At 40.5% G+C, this 21,029-nt stretch overlaps 1 protein-coding gene across 2 annotated transcripts in view; it reads left to right on the top strand.

Annotated features, from left to right (window-relative positions):
- Nucleotides 1-16,054, top strand: part of LOC144959492 (uncharacterized) — a 58,950-nt gene extending 42,896 nt beyond the window's left edge. For both annotated transcript variants that reach the window (XM_078892106.1, XM_078892107.1), the window contains exons 13-20: nt 855-1,036; nt 3,161-3,347; nt 5,644-5,825; nt 9,046-9,232; nt 9,952-10,139; nt 11,729-11,912; nt 13,657-13,838; nt 15,825-16,054. In XM_078892106.1, coding sequence (XP_078748232.1) covers nt 855-1,036; nt 3,161-3,347; nt 5,644-5,825; nt 9,046-9,232; nt 9,952-10,139; nt 11,729-11,912; nt 13,657-13,838; nt 15,825-16,031 — 1,499 coding nt within the window. In that variant the 3' untranslated portion in view covers nt 16,032-16,054. The remainder of the gene's footprint in view (nt 1-854; nt 1,037-3,160; nt 3,348-5,643; nt 5,826-9,045; nt 9,233-9,951; nt 10,140-11,728; nt 11,913-13,656; nt 13,839-15,824) is intronic.
- Nucleotides 16,055-21,029: the final 4,975 nt, after the last annotated feature.

Below are 21,029 nucleotides of genomic sequence, written 5' to 3'. Positions count from 1 at the left end.
TGGATGGATGGATGGATGAATAGATGGATGTTTGGATGGATGGATGCATGTCTGGATGGATGGATGGATGCATGAATGCATGGATGTTTGGATGGATGGATGGATGGATGCATGGATGGATGGATGCATGGATGGATGGATGGATGGATGGATGGATGGATGGATGGATGCATGGATGGATGGATGGATGGATGCATGGATGGATGGATGCATGGATGGATGGATGCATGGATGGATGGATGGATGGATGCATGGATGGATGGATGCATGGATGGATGGATGCATGGATGGATGGATGGATGGATGGATGGATGGATGGATGCATGAATGCATGGATGGGTGGATGGATGGATGCATGGATGGATGGATCGATGCATGGATGGATGGATGGATGGATGGATGGATGGATGCATGGATGGATGGATGGATGGATGGATGGATGGATGGATGGATGGATGGATGGATGGATGGATGGATGGATGCATGAATGCATGGATGCATGGATGGATGGATGCATGGATGGATGGATGGATGGACGGTTGGATGGATGGATTGATGACGTGCATGCGTGCGTGCTTGCGTATATTGATTTCTTGAAATTGCAACTTCTTTGGGTCGAACATTTGTTGTGATTGACCAGTGACTGTTATATAGAAGTAATTCCATTTATAGGGAAACTGTGCGATTAACCGAAAGTTGCGATTATCCGAATAACAAAGGCTTGAGTGACGTCAACTTCGTTCTATCTATATCCGGCTGGCGGATGTTGTGAATTTGTTACCAAAACGCATAGCATCAATAATATTATTATTGTTTCAACCCTCCTCTTCCTCCTCTCTCCCTCCTCCTGCCAGAGCCAGGCACAGCCGATGACGTATGCCGTGATTTGGTCGGCAACCACTCCTCGATGGCCAGGCTCCACTACAGCAGCTACGGCGATGAGCTGTGTTCTAATTTGATGTGTGTGACCAGTGTGGTGGGAACCAACTTTCATTGGACAAACCACACCGCCCCAGATGGCATGAAGTGCGGGAAGGTATTTATTTTCAGTGGAGTATTAACTTCAACAACGGGCACATATTAACAGGTCTGACATTGGGTGGGGTTCCTATCCTCCCATGGTGGGCAGGGAGGCACTTACTGTGTCTTCTATCCCCCTGGAATATTAACTTCAACGACTTACACATATTACAGGTCTGACTGGGTGGGGTTCCTGACCTCCCATAGTGGACAGGGAGGCACTTAGTGTGTCTTCTGTCTATCCCCCAGTATCTGTTTTCCATCATGCTTTCTGTTTTTGTCTTGGAATGAGATTACTAGGTTTTATCCTGGCCCTGGCCGGATACCCTAGCGGCTGGGAGGGAAACCGTCAAATGTATAGTTAGTTTTGGTGGATGATATTTTTTTTCTTGTAAATCATCTCTCTGTTATGCACTGTACTATTTTTGCTTACCTGTTACATATGACTTGTAAACATTTGAGTGTATTCCACTTAGTGGGGACCTGTGCTGGCGTCTGGGTGAGACTTTTAGGTGGTCTCAAACTAAGTACACTGATAGTGTGCTCTTAGAATCTACATCTGTTCCCTATTTGAATAATTTCCCCTTGTCTTACTTTTTCCTCAAGTACTTTAATTTTAATTGTACATCTAGAATCTTTGTGATATCCAATTTTCTTCCTTTTTACTGGCGCTGATAAGACCTAAATGTGTTGCAAGTGCCATAAAACACTTAAACAAAAAGCTCTGCTACGATTTTTTAAACATTGCAGTTTCCAAGGGAAAAAAAGAAATAACTACATATAGTTTTACACAGTAATAATTTGCCCTCACTTAAACACAAAAATGTTCCAAAGTCATGGATATATCTAGGTTCTGAGGAACAAAACTTTCCCTTTCAACAAGATTTATTGAGTCAAAGGCGCGTATGCAGGACTGCTGGTGGAGACGAAAATTCGTAATTCTACCAAATTTTTCGTTGTACTTGGCAGGTTTACAATCGACGTTTTCATATCTAAATATGACTCCCATAGTGGGCAGGGAGGTACATACTGTGTCTTATATCCCATTATATCTGTTCTCCAACTTGCTTTCTGTCTTTGTCTTGGACTGAGATTACCTTGACTTTGTCCTGGCCCTGGCCGGAAACCCTGGCTGGGAGGAAAACAGTTTAAATGTATAGTTAGTTTTGAGAGATGCTATTTTTTTCCTTGTAAATCATCTCTCCGTTATATATATATATATATATATATATATATATATATATATATATATATATATATATTTTTTTTTTTTTTTTAATTTGTATTATGTATAATGTAAGCATTTGAGTGTATTCCTCTTTTTTGGATTTTGGGCTTGTGTCCGGATGAGACTTATAGGTGATCTCAAACTATGTACATTTGTGGTATGCTCTTGGAATCTACATCTGATCCCTATTTGTTCCCAGTTCCCCTATGTCATACTTTTTCATGGGTGCTTTATTTGTAATTCTAGAACTTTTTACTATCCCATTTTCTTCCTTTTTACTGGCGCCGATATAACCTAAATGTGTTGCAAGCGCCGTAAAACCCTTAAAAACAAACAAACAAACAAATTATGAAAAAAGCAAAGAGTCCTGCAAGTTGTATCTCTTGTATTTCCCCAAGACCACACTGATAGTTGTTTTTTTAGTCGCTGCATTGCTTCTGTGTGTCTATGTGGTCTAGTGGTATGACACTCGCTTTCGGATCGGAAGGTCCTGGGTTCGAACCTCACTCGGCGCATAGTTGAGTCCTTGGAAAAGACTCTTTACTCACATTCTCTGCTCACCGTACTCAGGTGTAAAATGAATACCTGGCCGTTAACAGCGTTGTCTTTGTCCGAAAAATTGTAATATCGCCTAACAGGCGTCATGCCTCGTCCTACATGTTAAATGTTGCTGTTGACCAGCGACCCCTTGTAAAGCGCTTTGAGCACATTTAGTGGATATTGCGCTATATAAAATTTCAATTTATTTATTTATTCTGACGCCTGGGTTATTCACTTCTTCCCTTGGAATATACCATAGAGTAGAGACAAATTTCCCCTATGGGACGAATAAAGGGAAAATTATCATTTATTTAATCTATTTTCTTTCGTTTTTTTTTTGTTTTTTTTGTTTTTTGTTTTTTTTTATTTCAGAACAAGCGCTGTAAGCAAGGCAAATGTCTTCAATCAGCAACTGGTGACCCGAAAATGTCGGACACGTGCCCCTACGGTGACCAGCCATGGTTGGGTGGTATCTGGCAAACCACGTGTGACGCGTACATCAGACAAAATGGCTGCTCTGGGCCGGGCTGGAGTAAAATATGCTGTGGATCGTGTTATGGTGAGTTAACCGTCTCCTTACCACTTAGTTACTGTTAATCCTCTTCGGGCCTTGAGGCACATAGGGCATCCACCAGACATCTCCATTTTTTGCGATCGGCTGCTTTTGCGGTGGCTGTATTCCAGGACAGGCCTGCTTCCTTTAATTCTTTCTCCATTGTCCTTTGCCAGGTTTCTTTGGGTCTTCCCCGCTTTCTCTTTTCATCTGCTGTCCAGTACACGGCTGTGTTGGGAAGTGACCCTCTCCTTACCACCTACAGCAAAATCGTCACGTTTGTTACGATACAATTTACATTTTTTTTCTTATTCAGATTTATTTTGTACATCACAAAATTAAAAAAAAACAGTCTTTGATTAATAAGAACATAAAATTGTTTTGTAGAAAGATGGTTTGAGTTTTAACAAAACAATTTTTCTGCTGGGTAGGCCTGCCATTTTGGGAAAATACTGAAAATGGTCAGTATGGAGAGGGTTAACATATGCGACCCTCTTTGTCGAACCTGTTTTACATCAGGATCGATGAACTAAAAATAAGAATTGAGCTTTCATATACCGCAATATCCACTAAACAGGCTCAAAGCGCTTTACAAGGGGTCCCTGGCCAACGCCAACACTTAACATTTAGGACGGGACATGACGTCTGTTAGGCGATATTACAATGTTTCGTACATAGACAACGCTGTAACGGCCAGGTATTAATCTTACGCCTGAGTACGGTGAGAGAATGTGAATATAGAGCCTTTTCCAATGACTCAACTATGCGTCGAGCGAGGCTCGAACCCAGGACCTTCCGATCCAATATTGAGTGTCATACTACTACTAGACCACAAAGCCGTACACTAGTGGCTGAACTAGGGACTGGAAAATGAATTAATAGCTACAAAGTATACCGATGGTTGGCGGATCAAGTCTCTAAAGTCCCGATTTTCACCATCGGCGGATCAAATCTCTAAAGTCCCGATTTTCTCGATCGGCGGGTCACATCTCTGAAGTCTACATAGGAGCTTTGCGCACCGTGTTTTATCTCATTTTGGGCTCATCAGACCTAGTGTCATGCATGCCATCAGAGGTCTGATCGGCATAACAAAATTATATATATATATATATATATATATATATATATATATATATATATATATATATATATATATTGAATCCTGTTGGATACAAATATGGTACGAGTAGTTCTCTACATGTAGCAATGGAGCGAATTATTATTGTAATATTTACCACAATGTTGGAGTCAGTCTACATCGATGTTTCAGGCCTTTTCAGCCATCGTCAGGACTGTGTGTTACATGAGTTTTGTTTGATGTGTGTTGTTGCTTGTTGAAGTGATTCCGTAAGTTTGTAGTTGATTAGTAAGTTTTCCGTCGATGTGGACAACTATAGTACATCTCATTATTCGTGTTGAGTGTGGCTTCAAGAGGGTGTTTGACTATAGTATATTTCTCTTCCAGGCATAAGCCACATTGTTTTGATGATGGTGTGTATCCTATTGCTTTAGAAATAATTTTCCATTAATTGTTGTGGTCGAGTTTGTTGTCTTTTAATTTCCGAATATGTTCGTTTAGTTTTGTGGATGCTTTTTTTTGTTATTGTTTCTAAATGTTGAGGTGTGGAGGTTGTATCTTGTTTTGAAATTATTTTCCGTTAGTCCTACATATTTTTCTTGATTGTTTATTTTAGTTTTGGTGACTGTGGCTTGGTAAATTAAACTTGATTCTAAACATTGTTTGTTTAGCGGGCAATGTTCCTTATTTCTGCAGTTGCATTTTCTGGTGGGTGGGTTTTGCTCTTGTCGGTGGTTTATTAATATTTTTTTTGTTGTGGCTTGAAATTATTTGTTCTATGTTGCGCATACACAAGTAGCCTATTTTTATGGTATTCCTGTTGACAATTTTATATAGCTTGTGTTTTTTTCGAAGTGTGTATCAATTAACTTCAGGAACTGCTGTCCAATATTTGTGCTGACGTTTTTGTCGAATGGTGGGTTGAACCAAGTAATATGTCGTTTTTTTGTTTTTCGTTCTTCACTTGTGTGTTGATGTTTACATGAGAGGGGGGCGTCTGTGTATTCAAAAATGGTGTGTTGTATCCGCTTTTTGTGAGTGCTTCTTTGTAGGGGGTGGCTACGACGTTGAATATCTCTCTGATTTCCGAAAGTTTGCTCACCCTCAGAGCACTATCCGTACCATATTTGTATCAAACACGATTATATATATATATAAGGTCTTAATCTATTTTGTTCCTTGTTTTATGGATTTTTTTGTTTTTGTTTTTTTTTTAATTTCCAGATCCTGGGACAGCAGATGAGATCTGTCAAGACTTACAAGGAAATACGTCTGCGTTTCAACGGACGTACTATAACAACTATGGCGACGAACTGTGTACCAGGTTGGCGTGTTCTGGTAAAGTGCAGGGTACATATTTCACTTGGAAATACCACCCAGCCCCCGATGGCATGAAATGTGGAAAGGTAATTCATTGCGATACGAGACCTGACTTGACCTGTCTTCTCTTACCAACAATTCTTAGAATTACGAATTTGTTGGCTCCAAATCCAGAACTTCATGAGCACATTTAACCCTCTCCATACCAACTACAGTAAAATCGTCACATTCGTTACGATGCACCCAACAACTTTCTCATCTGATATTTTTGTTTCTCACAAAATTTGAAGAAAATGTGTTTATTATGGGCTTAAAAACTTGACACTGTATTGTAGAGCTCATTTATTGAACAATATTATGCATAGAATGTACTTGTTAATCTTCTGTTTGAGTTAGAAAAATATATTTTTGTGTTGGGTGGATGTGACGTTTTGGGGAAAATTCTGAAACTGACCTGAAACGGTAAGGAGAGATTTAAGTCATTAAAAACTTATTAAAAATAAGAGTTGATGGCTGAGTTTTAAGGATTGAGAAGTATTTTACTAAAATTTAATACTTGTGTGTGTGTGGGGGGGGGGGGAAATGTTGATTTTTTAAGTTAGCAATAGCGATTACAATTTTGATCTCCTAAAAATTTCGACTTTTTTTCAACCGGTTTCGGGCTCTTGACCACAACGAGCACATGTTGGACAGATGGCAAGCCCCCGCTGATGAAGTGATCGTGCCGTTAAGCAGGTGTTCGACCGAAGCCGATTGGCTGCCACCCAATGTCTACTCTTGCTGGTGAAAAAGCCTGGCTGCTTCTCCCCTAGTTTCGAGGGCCGAGTCGATGTCCCCGCCCCCCGCCCTCGAGGGATTGACTTCATCCAAACCAACTTCCATCTCGCATAATATGCAGCTCTGTCCGATGTCAAGGAAGCTAAGTACAAGTAGAAGGGTTGCCGGAACTTATTCCGGCACGAAACAGGGACACCGTCAATTGTACGCTTGAGGGGGGTATCCCCGTTCCCTCTTTTTTTGGATCTTATTAAGCCAGTTGATTTGTCCGTCTGCGTTTCTGTAACGGTTTGAGTTTTACGGAAAGGGGTGTTAACCCTTTGCCAACCCCCAGCCTGGAGGACCAGGTGACTCTAAGATGGGGGAATCACACACCATTAGTCGCTAATTACGACACGCTAGCTTGGCGTTGGGCTATTCTTGGCCCTCTCAGTTGAGGGACCCCGGACACCACACGGGGATACGAATTTTTGGCTCCAACCAAACCCAGAACTTCATGAGCATCTTTAAGTCATTTAAAAACTTATTGAAAATAAGAGTTGATGTCTGACTACATAGTTGTAAGGATTTAGAAGTGTTTTACTAAAATTTAATACTTGGGGGGGGGGGGGGGATTATTGATTTTTAAAGTTTCAAATAGCGATTACAATTTTAATCTCCTAAAAATTTCGACTTTTTTCGACCGGTTTCGGGCTCTTGACCACAACGAGCACACGTTGGACAGGTGGAAAGCCCCCACTGATGAATTAAGCGTGTCGTTTAGCAGGTTCTCGGCCAAAGCCGATTGGCTGCCACCCAATGTCTCCTCTTGTTGGTGGAAAAGCCTGGCTGCTTCTCTCCTAGTTTTGAGGACCGAGTCGATATCCCAGCCCCCCGCCCTCGAGGGATTGACTTCATCCAAACCAACTTCCATCTCGTATAATATGCAGCTCTGTCCGATGTCAAGGAAGCTAAGTACAAGTAGAAGGGTTGCCGGAACTTATTCCGGCACGAAACAGGGACACCGTCCATTGTACGCTTGAGGGGGGTATCCCCGTTCCCTCTTTTTTTTGATCTTATTAAGCCAGTTGATTTGTCCGTCTGCGTTTCTGTAACGGTTTGAGTTTTACGGAAAGGGGTGTTAACCCTTTGCCAACCCCCAGCCTGGAGGACCAGGTGACTCAAAGATGGGGGAATCACACACCATTAGTCGCCTTTTACGACACGCTGGCTTGGTGTTGGGCTATTCTTGACCCTCCCAGTTGAGAGGGTCAAGCTTTTTAGCTTTTTCTTTTAGCTTGGGCGACCGAAGAGTTTCTAGAGGGGGGAGTTAAATTCCATTTATTCAAGGCGAAATTTGTCCCCTGGGTCTGTTCCAAGGGAAAACCCATGAGTCAGCTGCAGTACAGCGCTGCAGTTTGAGCTAGGGCGATGCGACTTTCTCAATGCCACACAGCGCAGCGGTAGGTATTGGTACCCTCCGGGTGCGAAGCAAAGACCGTACCACTGAACCATGCTGCCCCCTAATGGGAGCGATCTATATTCAGGTTTTCGTCCAACCGAGTCATCGATCACATGAGATGTTGCTGTCTAAGGATTGTACATTTCTTAATAAATGTAAATGGCTTCTTTGTTTATGAAAGTTGTAAATATACACATGTGTCAAGCTGAACAAAATGACCAATTGTGATATTGGACAGTTCGAAAACTGTGAACACTTTTCACTATGTGGGTCCCTTTGAGCACATAATCTTGCGATGTGACCAATGACCCTGAGCACATGGAAAGATAATATTAGATCATCCCCATTGAATCGAAGTTTCCATTCAATTTCTCGTTGTTTTCTTTTTAAATTTATTCATGATATCGAGATGTTATTCACGTCATGCCATTTCAATAGATATAATTTTCTAATTCTATCCACGTATACCTGGGTGGGGTTCCTGACTTCCCATAGTGGGCATGGAGGTACATACTGTGTCTTCTATCCCCCTATGTCTGTTTTCCAACATGCTTTCTGTCTTTGTCTTGGAATGAGATTACTTGGTTTTGTCATGGCTCTGGTCGGATACCCTGGCTGGGAGGAAAACAGTTTAAATGTATAGTTAGTTTTGGGAGATGATATTGTTTTCCTTGTAAATCATCTCTCTGTTATGCACTGTATTATGTATTATATATATTTTATTTGTAAACATTTGATTGTATTCCTCTTAGTGGGGACCTGTGCCTGTGTCTGGATGAGACTTTTAGGTGATCTCAGACTAAGTACTTTGAGAGTGTGCTCTTGGAATCTACATCTGTTCCCCATTTGAACCAATTCCCCTTTGACTTTCCTTTTTTTGGGTGCTTTAATTGTAATTCTAGAATTTTTTACTATCCCATTTTCTTCCTTTTTACTTGTGCTGATATGACCTTAATGTGTTTCAAGCACCGTAAAACCCTTAAAAACAAAAAACAAAAAAAAAAATACATGTCCACGTAGATTACCAGACCTGCAAATAAGTGCACGTCGTATTCTATCCTATGATATTGAATTTATGATCTTCACAGAATAAGCGATGCATGAACGGCAAGTGTCTGTGGACAACGACTGGAGACCCCAATATGTCGGACACGTGTCCTTACGGCGACCAACCCTGGTTAGGTGGGGACTATCAGACCACCTGTGACAGGTTCATCATACAAAATGGCTGCATGGATCGAATCTTGAAAAAAACATGCTGTGAATCCTGCAGTGGTGAGAATAATATTGTCTAAAAAAAAGTTGATCTTTTTTTATATCACGCAATATCCACTAAACGTGCTCAATGCGCTTTACAAGGGATCCCCTAGCCAACATCAACACTTGTGGACAGGACATGAAGCCTGTTAGGCGATATTACATTTTTTTTCGGACATAGACAATGCTATTAACGGCCAGGTACTCATTTTACACCAGAATACGGCGAGAGAAAGTGAGTAAAGAGTTTTTTTTCTCCAAGGACCAAACTATGCGCCGATAAAGGCTCAATTTTCAAACCCAGGACCTTCCGATCCGAAAGCATGTGTTTTATTACAAGACCGCGGCTATGTGGTCTAGTGGTATGACACTCACTCGCTTTCGGATCGGAAGGTCCTGGGTTCGAGCCTCGCACTCGGCGCATAGTTGAGTCCTTGGAAAATGCTCTTTACTCATATTCTCTCACCGTACTCAGGTGTAACATGAGAACCTGGCCGTTAACAGCGTTGTCTTTGTCCGAAAAATTGTAACATCGCCTAACAGGCGTCGTGTCTCGTCCTACATGTTAAATGTTGCTGTTGACCAGGGATCCCTTGTAAAGCGCTTTGAGCACATTTAGTGGATATTGCGCTATATAAAGCTCTATTTTTTTACATAGCCGCGATGACATGTATTTTGTACTTTATGATTTTATGCACCTCTTTTTATTTTTGTGTGTTCCATTTCATTCCTCCAAGGTAAAGACCCGGGCACGGCCGATGAGGTGTGTCGTGCTTTGGTCGGCAATCACTCCGCAATGGCCAGGTTCCCTTACAGCAGCTACGGCGATGACCTGTGCTCCAGTTTGAAGTGTCTGACCAGCAATGAGGGAACCAGTTTTAAATGGTCAAACCACATTGCCCCTGAAAGAATGAAGTGTGGAGAGGTGAGTCCGTGAATGAGAGTTGAGTGGTCTTGTGATATCATCATCATCATTGCCTTTTTCACCCTGGGTCAGGGTATAGGCCACAGACAAATAGTTTCCATCCTTCTCTATCCTGGGCTTACTTTTATATCTCGTTCCGTGTCTTACCACTTCTCTGTATATCAGCTTCTTTAATTAGTCCTTTCGGCTTTGTCTGTTGTCCTTCATAAATTCTGTCATTCCAGAAACTCTTCGATCGCCCAAGCTAAAAAAAGGATTTGATCTGTCCGTCTACGTTTCTGTAACGGTTTGAGTTTAACGGAAAGGGGTGTTAGCCCTTCGACAACCCCCAACCTGGAGGACCAGGTGACTCAAAGATGGGGGAATCACACACCATTAGTCGCCTTTTACGACACGCTGGCTTGGTGTTGGGCTATTCTTGACCCTCCCAGTTGAGGGCCCCGGACACCACACGGGGGTTGTGGTATGACACTCGCCTTCGACTCTTAGCTTCCGGGCGGGTTTGCGACGGTGCACGAGAGCGGTAAGGAATTTGCTGATTGGGCCGATCGTCATAACATAGTATTGTGAGCTCCATTAAAGTTGCTGCCTTGGAATCCCACTCTGAGCGGTCCATAGTTGAGTCATTCTCTCATCGTACTCAGGTGTAAAATGAGTACCTACCTGGCTGTTAAAAGCGTTCTCTCTGTCCAAACCCAATTATAAAACCGCCTGACATGCTTCATGTCTTGTACTACATGTTAAATTCTGTTGCTGTTGGATAAGGACCCCGAGTAAAGTTCCTTCAGCACGTTTAGTGGATATTGCTCTAAATAAAAGCTCAAGTTTGACAGCATGTACAAATCGTCTAAAAATGATTTTATGTCGGGGGTAACCCAATACTTAGGGATTCCGATAGCTCAATTGTTAGAGCACTCGCTTCACAAGCTAAGGGATCTAGATTAATCCCGGGTGCAGTTGAGATTTTTTCTGACCCCCCCCCCCCCCTGGTTCACCGAGCAGTGATTAGGGAGCTGGATCTATTGGATTTGCGGGATGTACTTTGCAATAGACTAGCGTCCTAGCCATAGAGTAGAAAGCAATTGATATTGTCCGTTTCACACTACAGAAAAAGGGATAAATTAATGCTTAATCCGCCTAAGGCCTCTGAAGGGCGACTGGTATGCTTTTTGTTTGTTTGTTTTATTTTATTTTTTATTTTGGTGCCAAATGCTTATAGTTATAATTTAATTTTAAGGATGACTATAACCCTGACATGGCGGTTTTTGCAAAAAGAATTCCCAAATTTTGCAAGCAAAATCCCAAATGTTGCAAGCTAAAATCATCAAAATTTGCAAAAATAAGTTTGCAACAAATTTGCAAAAAATTGCGATTAATTTTCATAAAAACCCATAATTAGTTCATGGTATCCATTCAGTCCAAAAAAAGGGAAGCTTTAGACAAAAAAAAAACACCAAAAAAAAAAACAAAACACTGAGCCGAAGTTTAGTGTCAACAGGTGTCAGCAATGTTGACCGGAACCAACCATACATCCTTTGTCAGATAGAAAGAATAGTTTGGAAATTGACATTCAATCATTTTGTTTCCAGAACAAACGCTGCAGCAAAGGCAAATGTCTTCAATCAGCAACTGGTGACCCGAAAATGTCCAGCACGTGCCCGTACGGTGACCAGCCATGGCTGGGTGGTGTCCTGCAAACCACGTGTGACGCATACATCAAACAACATGGCTGCTCTGGGCCACACTGGAAAAATACATGTTGTGGTTCGTGTGGTAAGTAAATATATTGACCTTCTACACCTACCCGATTTCCCCTATAGGATGAATAAATCGATTTAAAAAAAAAATTATCTGGCCCCGCGGTTTTTTTTGCACAGCTTGCGGCCGCAAAATTAGGGAAATTTTTTTGATTTGCATTGCAACCGCAAAATCTGCACATTTTGCAAATTTTTGACAAATTCTTCGATTTAAAAAAATTGTTTTTTGCGAAATTTGCAATCCACGCGGTGATGAAGATTACTGGAGTGGTCTAACATTGGTAACGAAAGAGTGAAAATGGAGAGGCTTCGTATGGGAACAAAACGGACAGTGGACGTTTCGGGTACAAACCCTTCGCCAGTACAACAATACACAAATAAACGTGGAAAACAACTAAAATATAATGCAAAAAAACTTGTGTCGTCTGTACTCAATGGTGGTTGGAGTCCGAAACGTCCACTGTCTGTTTTGTTCCCATACGAAACCTCTCCATTTTCACTTTTTCGTTAGTATTTTACGATCACCGGCTTTAGGCAGCCCTATCGTTTTCTACTTCTAACATTGGTCTAACATAAGCTCCCAGAAGATGAAATTCGACGTTACACCAAAGAGCTAGGACCAGTTGCCATTAGGAACAAACAGTCCAACACAAGCACTAAACATGCAGCTTTTTGGGGATTCTTGCCAGGAAACTGTGCCTTCCCTCACAGCTTGTTCACGCCGTTTTATGTTTTCAACCATCAGCTCTGCTGATGTTGAAAGGAGTTTTTCTTTGCACAATATGATTTTAAGTAATCGAAGGATAAGTTTGAGCCAGGCAACCCTGAAAGCTTTGATTTTTATTTATTATAACAATTTCATCGACAGCAATGTTTTATTGTAATTTTGTTTTCCCCAACTTTGTGCCTATTTTCAAATCAGCATAATTTCTGGCAAAATTTGCCAATGTTCTGTCCCATAATTTTGCATATTTTTGAGTTTGAAATTGCGTTATTCCGCGGGGATATTTATTTATTACATGGGTTGCATGTTGTTAGTCGTTGGGTGTGATACAACATATTTAGAAACCTGAAAATTTTTTGCAAAACTTCTGGGTGGGGTTCCTGACATCCCATAGTGGGCAGGGAGGTACTTACTGTGTCTTCTATCCCCTTATATATATTTTTCAACTTGCTTTCTGTCTTTGTCTTGGAATGAGATTACTTGGTGTTGTCCTGGCCTGGCGGAAATACCCTGGCTGAGAGGGAAAGAGTCAAATGTATAGTTAGTTTCGGGAGATGATATTTTCTATTTGTAAATTATCTCTCTGTTTTGCACTGTATTATGTTTTGTTTACATGTTATATATAATGTGTAAACATTTGAGTGTGTTCGTCTTAGTGGGGACCTGTGCTCAACGTAAGGATGAGACATTTAGGTGATCTCAAACTTAGTACTTTGATAGTGTTCTCTTGGAATCTACATCTGTTTCCTATTTGAACCAATTTCTTGGGTGTACTTTAATTGTAATTTTATAACTTTTTACTAACCCATATTCTTCCTTTTTACTGGCGCTGATATGACCTTAATGTGTTGCAGGCGCCATAAAACCTTTAAAAACGAACTTTGTAAAATTTATTTATTTTCTTCTGCAAAATTCATCATTTTCTTTGCAAAATTTTAAAAATATTTTTCCAAAAACCGCGTGGTCCGATTTATGTAATTACATGTAAATTTATTCCGCTAATTCCTTTTCTATTCCTTCGTGTTTACACGAAAAGACCCAGGGACAGCAGATCAGGTGTGTCAACGTCTAGAGGGCAATGCGTCTGCAATGGCCAGATTTTACTACGGTCACTATGGCGACGAACTGTGTTCCAAATTGGCGTGTTTGACCAAAGTGGAGGGTCATAGTTTCTCTTGGAAGTATTACACAGCCCCCGATGGAATGAAGTGTGGCAAGGTAGGTCATTGGATTCAATATAGTCTGATGTCACGTCGCCCAGCAATGGCGAGATTCGTGGTTCTAAACAAAGACAATTGGTACTTTTTATTCTTCGTTCTGGCTAGAACTTTTTCACATATCATGTGATCAGAATGTATAAAAGTCAAAGCATGATCAGATTTATGTTTTTCTCCTCTGGATACACTTTTATGCTCGTCGGAGAAATATTTCATAAGGGCGTCAGCCATTGTTCCGATAGTTTAGAGCCAGTTACTAAGTTACTATGCGTCATTACGAGGGAAGTGACATCATCACTGCTGAAGCCAATTAACATTGTCCTCAATCATATTTAGTGCGGTTATGTGGTCTTGTGGTATGACTTCGCATATAGTTGAGTCTTGGGAAAGGCCTCTTTACTCACATTCTCCCACTTTGATCAAGTGTGAAATGAGTCCCTGGCCGTTAACAGCGTTGTCTCTGTCCTTGTAATATCGCTTAACAGACGTCATGCCCCGTCCTCTATGTTAAGTGTTGCTGTTGGTCAGGGACCCCTTGCAATATAATACACTCTGAGCACGTTTAGTGGATATTGCGCTACATAAAAGCTCAATATTATTATTATTATTATTAATTCATTCAAATCAACGTGTACCTATTTTCATGTCTGATAAACCAAATTGTTACAGGTTCGTTGTTGTAATGGACATAATAATAATATCATGTACTCTCAAACAGACGCTAACGATTGCCCATTACAACAATGCTAAATTGCGTTTGGTTATCAGACCTGCAAATATGTCCACGTCGAATCCAATTGACATCAACCATGAGGTCACGTAAATAAAGCGTAGCACTATACTATTGTATTGGGCTGTTCCAGAAATAAGGTAAGTAGAGCCATATCTCCTGAACCAATGATGATATTCAAAATCTGTAAACCGGAGATTAAAGATAATTTTCTTGTGCATCAGTGCAAAGATGGCTACTCCCATAACTGAGTGGTCCAAAGAAGAAGTTCGAGCTGTAATAAGGTTTTTTGCTGCAAAAGGCCATTGTCCTTCTTGAAATGTCAAAATCTGCTGTCGAAAGAATAATCAACTACGAGAAGGTTGGGCAATAGGCTTCAACAGTCGTGACGTCACTTCCCTCGTAATGACGCATAGTAACTGGTTCTAAACTATCGGAACAATGGCGGACGCCCTTAGGAAATATTTCTCTGACGAGCATAAAAGTGTATCCAGAGTAGAAAAACATTATAAATGATCATGTTTTGATACATTCTGATCACATGTGAAAAAGTTCTAGCCAGCATGAAGAATAAAAAGTACCGATTTTCTTTGTTTAGAACCAAGCTGCTCGTTGCTGGGCGGACGTGACATCAGACTATTGAATCCAATTTGAAGGATGAGTCACTTGGCCATAATTTTGAATACGATGCTTTCTTAAGTACAACAGTTAACTTGTTAAACATATCGTATTTTACACCCGCCGAATAGGGTACTATGCAGAGGGTATAAGATATTTTACTTTTTCTCTTCAATAAAACTTTCCAGATGACGATGATGATGATGATGATGATGATGATGAAGACGAAAATTGAGCTTTTTATATAGCGCAATATTCATTAAATGTGTTCAAAGCTCTTTACAAGGGGTCACGGGCCAACAGCGACATTTAACATTTAGGACGGGACATGACGCCTGTTAGGCGATGTAACAATTTTTATTTCGGACAGAGACAACGCTGTAAACGGCCAGGTACTCATTTTACACCTGTTTACGGCGAGAGAATGTGAGTAAAGAGCCATCTCCAAGGACTCAACTATGCCCCGAGCAAGGCTCGAACCCAGGACCTTCCGATCCGAAAGCGAGTGTCATACCACTAGACCACATAGGAGGTAGAAGGAGGAGGAGTACCTATCAATAAATCAGTACTATTTCATAATTAAATATTTCTCGATGTTTTTATACTCTTGTTTCATATTATACCATACGTTATTTTCAGAACAAACGATGTAGTAACGGTCAGTGTGTTTGGTCAAGCAACGGAGATGCTGACATGTCTGACCAGTGTCCTTACGGTGACCAGCCTTGGTTGGCCGGAACCTACCGGACGAGCTGCACTGATTTTGTCAATATAAATGGATGCACTGTTTATGGTTTTGATAAACTCTGTTGTTCTTCGTGTCGAAACACTAATAAATTATTTTAACGGTTTGAAATAGAAAATAAAAAGGAATATTGAGTGAATGCAATATCACCTAAATTCAGTCCCTTGATTGGTGGACAATGAATAATGACACAAAGACAATTGGCTTCAACAGTCATGACGTCACTTCCCTCGTAATGAAGCATAGTAACTAAGTAACTGGCTCTAAAGTATCGGAACAATGGCGGACGCCCTTATGACATATTTCTCCGACGAGCATAAAAGTGTATCCAGAGGAGAAAAACATTATAAATCTGATCATGTTTTGACTTTTATACATTCTGATCACATGACATGTGGAAAAGTTCTAGCCAGCTTGAAGAATAAAAAGTACCAGTTTTCTTTGTTTAGAACCACCTGCTCGCCGTTGCTGGGCGAGGTGACATCAGACTACTGAATCCAATTACACACTGGACTGGTATCTCAGTGTTGTGGCTTTTTGTTTAAAATTTAATGAATTGTGTGATTTTGTGGGTTTTGTTCAAACGTAGAAATCATCGACCCCCCCCCCCCCCCAAAAAAAAAAAAAAAGTTAAAAATTAATTAATAAAATAGTGTTTTCATGTGCAGATAGAACGAAATTGACGTTACTCAGCTCTTTGTGATGAGTAGTTATCATTAAATTCTATCAATCAGACTATAGATAGTGTGCGCTTGGCTAAGAGTAAGAAGCTCAAAACATTGCCATCCGGAAGTATAACGGACCAACACACAATTCTATGTGTAACATTGAACGTTTATAGTCAGGTTAATACAGTTTAGTGAGAATTACTCATAAACGCGGATGGCAAAAAAGAATAACAAAGACCTGAGTGACGTCATCTTCGAACTATCTATAAATAGAACGAAGTTGACCTCACTCAGGTCTTTGTTATTGTTTTTTATTGTTGCCATTTTATGTTTATGAGTAAATCTCATTAAACTATATTAACCAGACTATAAACCTCCAATGTTACACAGTAGTTTTGTGTGTTTGGTTCGTTATATTTCCGGATGGCAATGTTGTATGCTTCTTAGCCAAGCGCACAGCATCTTTCTCAAAGTTAACGAAGGCGACGGTTGGACATAACTCGGGGACAGGATCTGTGAAAAACGCATATCTTCTCTTCTTCTTTTTGTGGAAACCTCCAATATTGTCGAGGATCACTCCACGGTTTGTTAGGTATTACATTGTCAACTTGTTAAAACACTTCCCATAATACTAATAAAAAACACATAGATTAAAAGGGCACGATGTGAGCTCTAGAAACTGAGTGAAGGCATGTTGGCAACCGTTCTCAGCCACGTCAACTGGCTCAATAAGATCAAAAGGAGAGGAATGGGGATACCCCTCGGAAGCGCATAATGGACGGTGCCCCCGTTTCGAGCCGAAATAAGTCCCGGCAAACCTTGTACGCAGCTTCCCTGACTACGGACAGAGATGCATATAGGAGAAGGAAGTCGGTTTGGACGAATTCAATCCCTCGAGGGGGAGGGGACATACACTCCTCTAAACTAGGTGAGAAGTTGCCAGGCTTCTCCACCAGTAAGAGGAGACACTGGGTGGCAGCGAATCGGCTCCGCTCGAGGACCTGCCTCACGGATACCAAACTTGTGTAATTGAAATTGATTTTCTGGTCTCAGTCATGGCATCTTATTTTCTAGATAAATCATAGTCGCCAATCAAAGGGCATAATCTATCCTCTTTTACTTCCCGTAATCCTCCGGTATATACATTCTGCTTCTAACTAAAACTTGGTTACATTTACATACACTTCCCGAGAGTTTGGAACAGGAAGAAGATCGTCACTTTGTCGTCGTGCAGGAACTTGAGTACCTTCATGATCCTGAAGGTGATGCCAGCCCAGATACCATCATGCTGGAAGAGCTGATGGTGAAATGTCAGACGAAGAACGATCCAACCCGGCGTCCAGACAAGGCCTGCCTTCTCCTGTGCTCACATATCCACAATGAAGAATTTTACACATGAGAACGGTGGAAAAAATATGAGTAAAGAGCATTTTTCAAGGACTCAATTAGGTACCGCCATAAGCCAGACCAGTGGAGGGAGAAATGATAGATTGGAGAACCTGGAGCTCCCTGATGACGATGACCACGGACAGGGAAAGATGTAGTTCTTTCGTTGATGCCCTACATGACAGCAGGTACAGTTGGTAGGAAGTAAAATGAGTACTGTCAGATTTAAACCCTCGTACATACAGATAGTAGGCCAAGCGCCATGTTAACGCTGATCACAAAGCCCAAAAGATCTATATTTGATTTATGTTTCTAGGTGAGGTATTGAGGACAAAATGTGCTGCGCTATAATAATGCAGTCTGTGATCTGTTAAACAAGGAGATAAATTTAATTACGTCAATATGGAGTTGATGTTAATCAGTAGTTGTAGTAGTAGTAGTAGTAGTAGTAGTAGTAGAGTATTAGTAGTAGTAGTAGTAGTAGTAATAGTAGTAATAGTAGTAGTAGTAGTAGTAGCAGCAGCAGTAGTAGTAGTAGTAGTAGTAGTTGTTGTTGTTGTAAGAGTAGTAGAAGAAGTAGTAGTATTTGTAGTTGAAGTAGTAGTAGTAGTAGTAGTAGTAGTAGTAGTAGTAGTAGTAGTAGTAGTAGTAGTGGTAGTCATGGTACAAAACAACGGATTGTAGCGTTGCAATTGGATCAAGGGAAGTAATTCATGAAATTCCAGATACAATTCATTCGGAAGTGTACATTAAACTATTCTTTCCTTTAAAAAAAAAAAATCATGCGTCAGAGATTAAATAAGAGAATATGCATTCTGAAGTATAGAATACCAAAACTGCAAGTATAGGGCATTATTAAACAGCTTCTATAGCTTTACCCCAGATTCGCTCGGTTTTTATGATCATTTCTGATCTAAAGCCTTCGAGTTTTATTCACTTCTCATTGGTTTTTAAGGCATAAACCTATTGTGTCATGAGAGTTGGCCCTATTTATGCGTGTCTGTCCAAAAAGACACCAATTCATTGCGTATTTTCTTCTCTGGAGCACGATTTAAAATACGCCGCAAGAGGTCGCTGTAACCATTGCATTAAATTAGTCCTGAAATCGAACAATATTATTTCGTGGATTATTTCCCTTGATACCGTGGGTCCACAAACGAATTCCTCTCTGTTTTTATTTCGCTCTACCCCCTGAACTTATAATAATAATAATAATAATAATAATAATAATAATAATAATAATAATAATAATAATAATAATAATATTCGCGAAGTCCAAGGTTTGAGAATTTTTTTTTACCAAGATGAGGGTCATTTAAATCGAATTGCTACAAGCGCAGTGAAGGGCGGGACATCATGATGATGATGATGATGATGATGGTGGGGTTGGTGCTGCTGATGGTGGCATGGTGGTTGTGGTGGTGCTGAGAATGATGATTATGTTGATCACCATCATCATCAATATAGAGGAGAAGAGAAAACCAAGGAGTAAGAGAATATTATTATTATAGAATCACTGAATCAGGAGAAGCAATCCGTGAATTACCAATGATTCGATTTTAGGACAATTTTCATGCAGTGATTACAGCGCCCTCAACCGGCATGTTTTAAATCGTGGCCCAGGGAATAAATACGCAATAAATTGTTTTCCTTTTGGCCAGACACGCCTATAGACTAGTATGGGACAGGAAATGCGGATTTATTTGTCGTAGAGCAAGTCATTTTTTTAAAATGGCATTTTTCCATAAAGGTTCCATAATTTTGGTACCGTCAGTACAGACGCCAACGCCCGGGGCCAGATTAGAACTGACCAATAGGCACCAGTACCTATTACTATTAGTCAGTACTGACCCCTAGGCGCTGGTGCCTGTTCGTCAGTACTGAAAAAAGGGATAGTAAAAAGTTATAGAATTACAATGAAAGCACCCAAGAAAAGCTAAGACAAAGGGGAATTGGTTCAAATAAGAAACAGGTGAAGATTCCAAGAGCACACTATCAAAGTACTCCGTTTGAGGTCACTAATCATCATCATTGCATCAACCAAATTCATCACCACAATCATTTTCATCATTATCATCATCATCATCACGATCATCGTCATCATCAATTATCGTCCTCGTCATGAATTATGCCCGCTCTGATGACCTCGTGCATATTATAATAATTATTCTAAATAATTTGACAATTAAATGAAATAAAAATAAAAACATCAACTTACTATGTGTTTTGCATTTTTTCTTCTTGATTTTATTAAAAACTTATAATCAGACTAGCAGAAGGAAGGAGGAGGTGAGAGAGTAAAGAAAGAAGAAGGAGAAGGAAAAGAAGACGAGGAAAATAAGATGATGGTGAAAAAAACGGGGGGGGGGAGAGGGAGGGGGGTAGAGGAAAAAGAGAAAAGAGTATGATAATTTCTTTCGAAAAGAGAGAAATTGAGTGATCCTGATACTATATTTCTCATCAAAATAGCAGGGATGCAACTCTACGAGAACAAATCTTGAAATGTCCATGTCCATTTATTGGATCATCCCCCTTGTTTAAATTCGTCCTCAGATAGGTTATGGCCCCTTTTTCGGCACCTTGGAGCGAGTTATCTCCCATGAATGTCTAAATTAAGAGTTTATGGAGAAAGGGGGTGGGGGGCTCCTTTAATTATATGGGAAATAACTCGTTCAAAAGTTAAAAAAAAGGGGCCATAACCTATCTGAGGGCGAATTTAAAAAAGGGGGGTAATCCAATTAATGCAATGCGGACATTTTAATATTCGTTATGCAAGAGTTGCATCCCTGGAATTTTAATATGAAATCCGTCTCATTCAAGGGAAGCAATTTACCTATAACAGATTTTCATTGCATTCTCTTGGTTACTTCCCTTCTTAAACTATATTGGCTCACACGGTAGAGCCACGCTCTCACCTGCCAGGCGGAGTTGTCGTACCAATAAGGTCGCAGGTTCAAACCCCACCACCGCCGCGGAAAAAAAAAAAATGTTTATTCTCTATTGTCTTCTGGCACTTTTCTACTCACTTCATATCTTGTTGTTACC

This window comes from Berghia stephanieae, chromosome 14 (genome assembly GCF_034508935.2).
Source record: "Berghia stephanieae isolate SIO BIC M18660-M18661 chromosome 14, UCSD_Bste_1.3, whole genome shotgun sequence".
NCBI lineage: Eukaryota > Metazoa > Mollusca > Gastropoda > Nudibranchia > Aeolidiidae > Berghia > Berghia stephanieae.
Note: the sequence above shows the minus strand (reverse complement) of the source record. Positions and strands in the feature narration are given on the sequence as shown.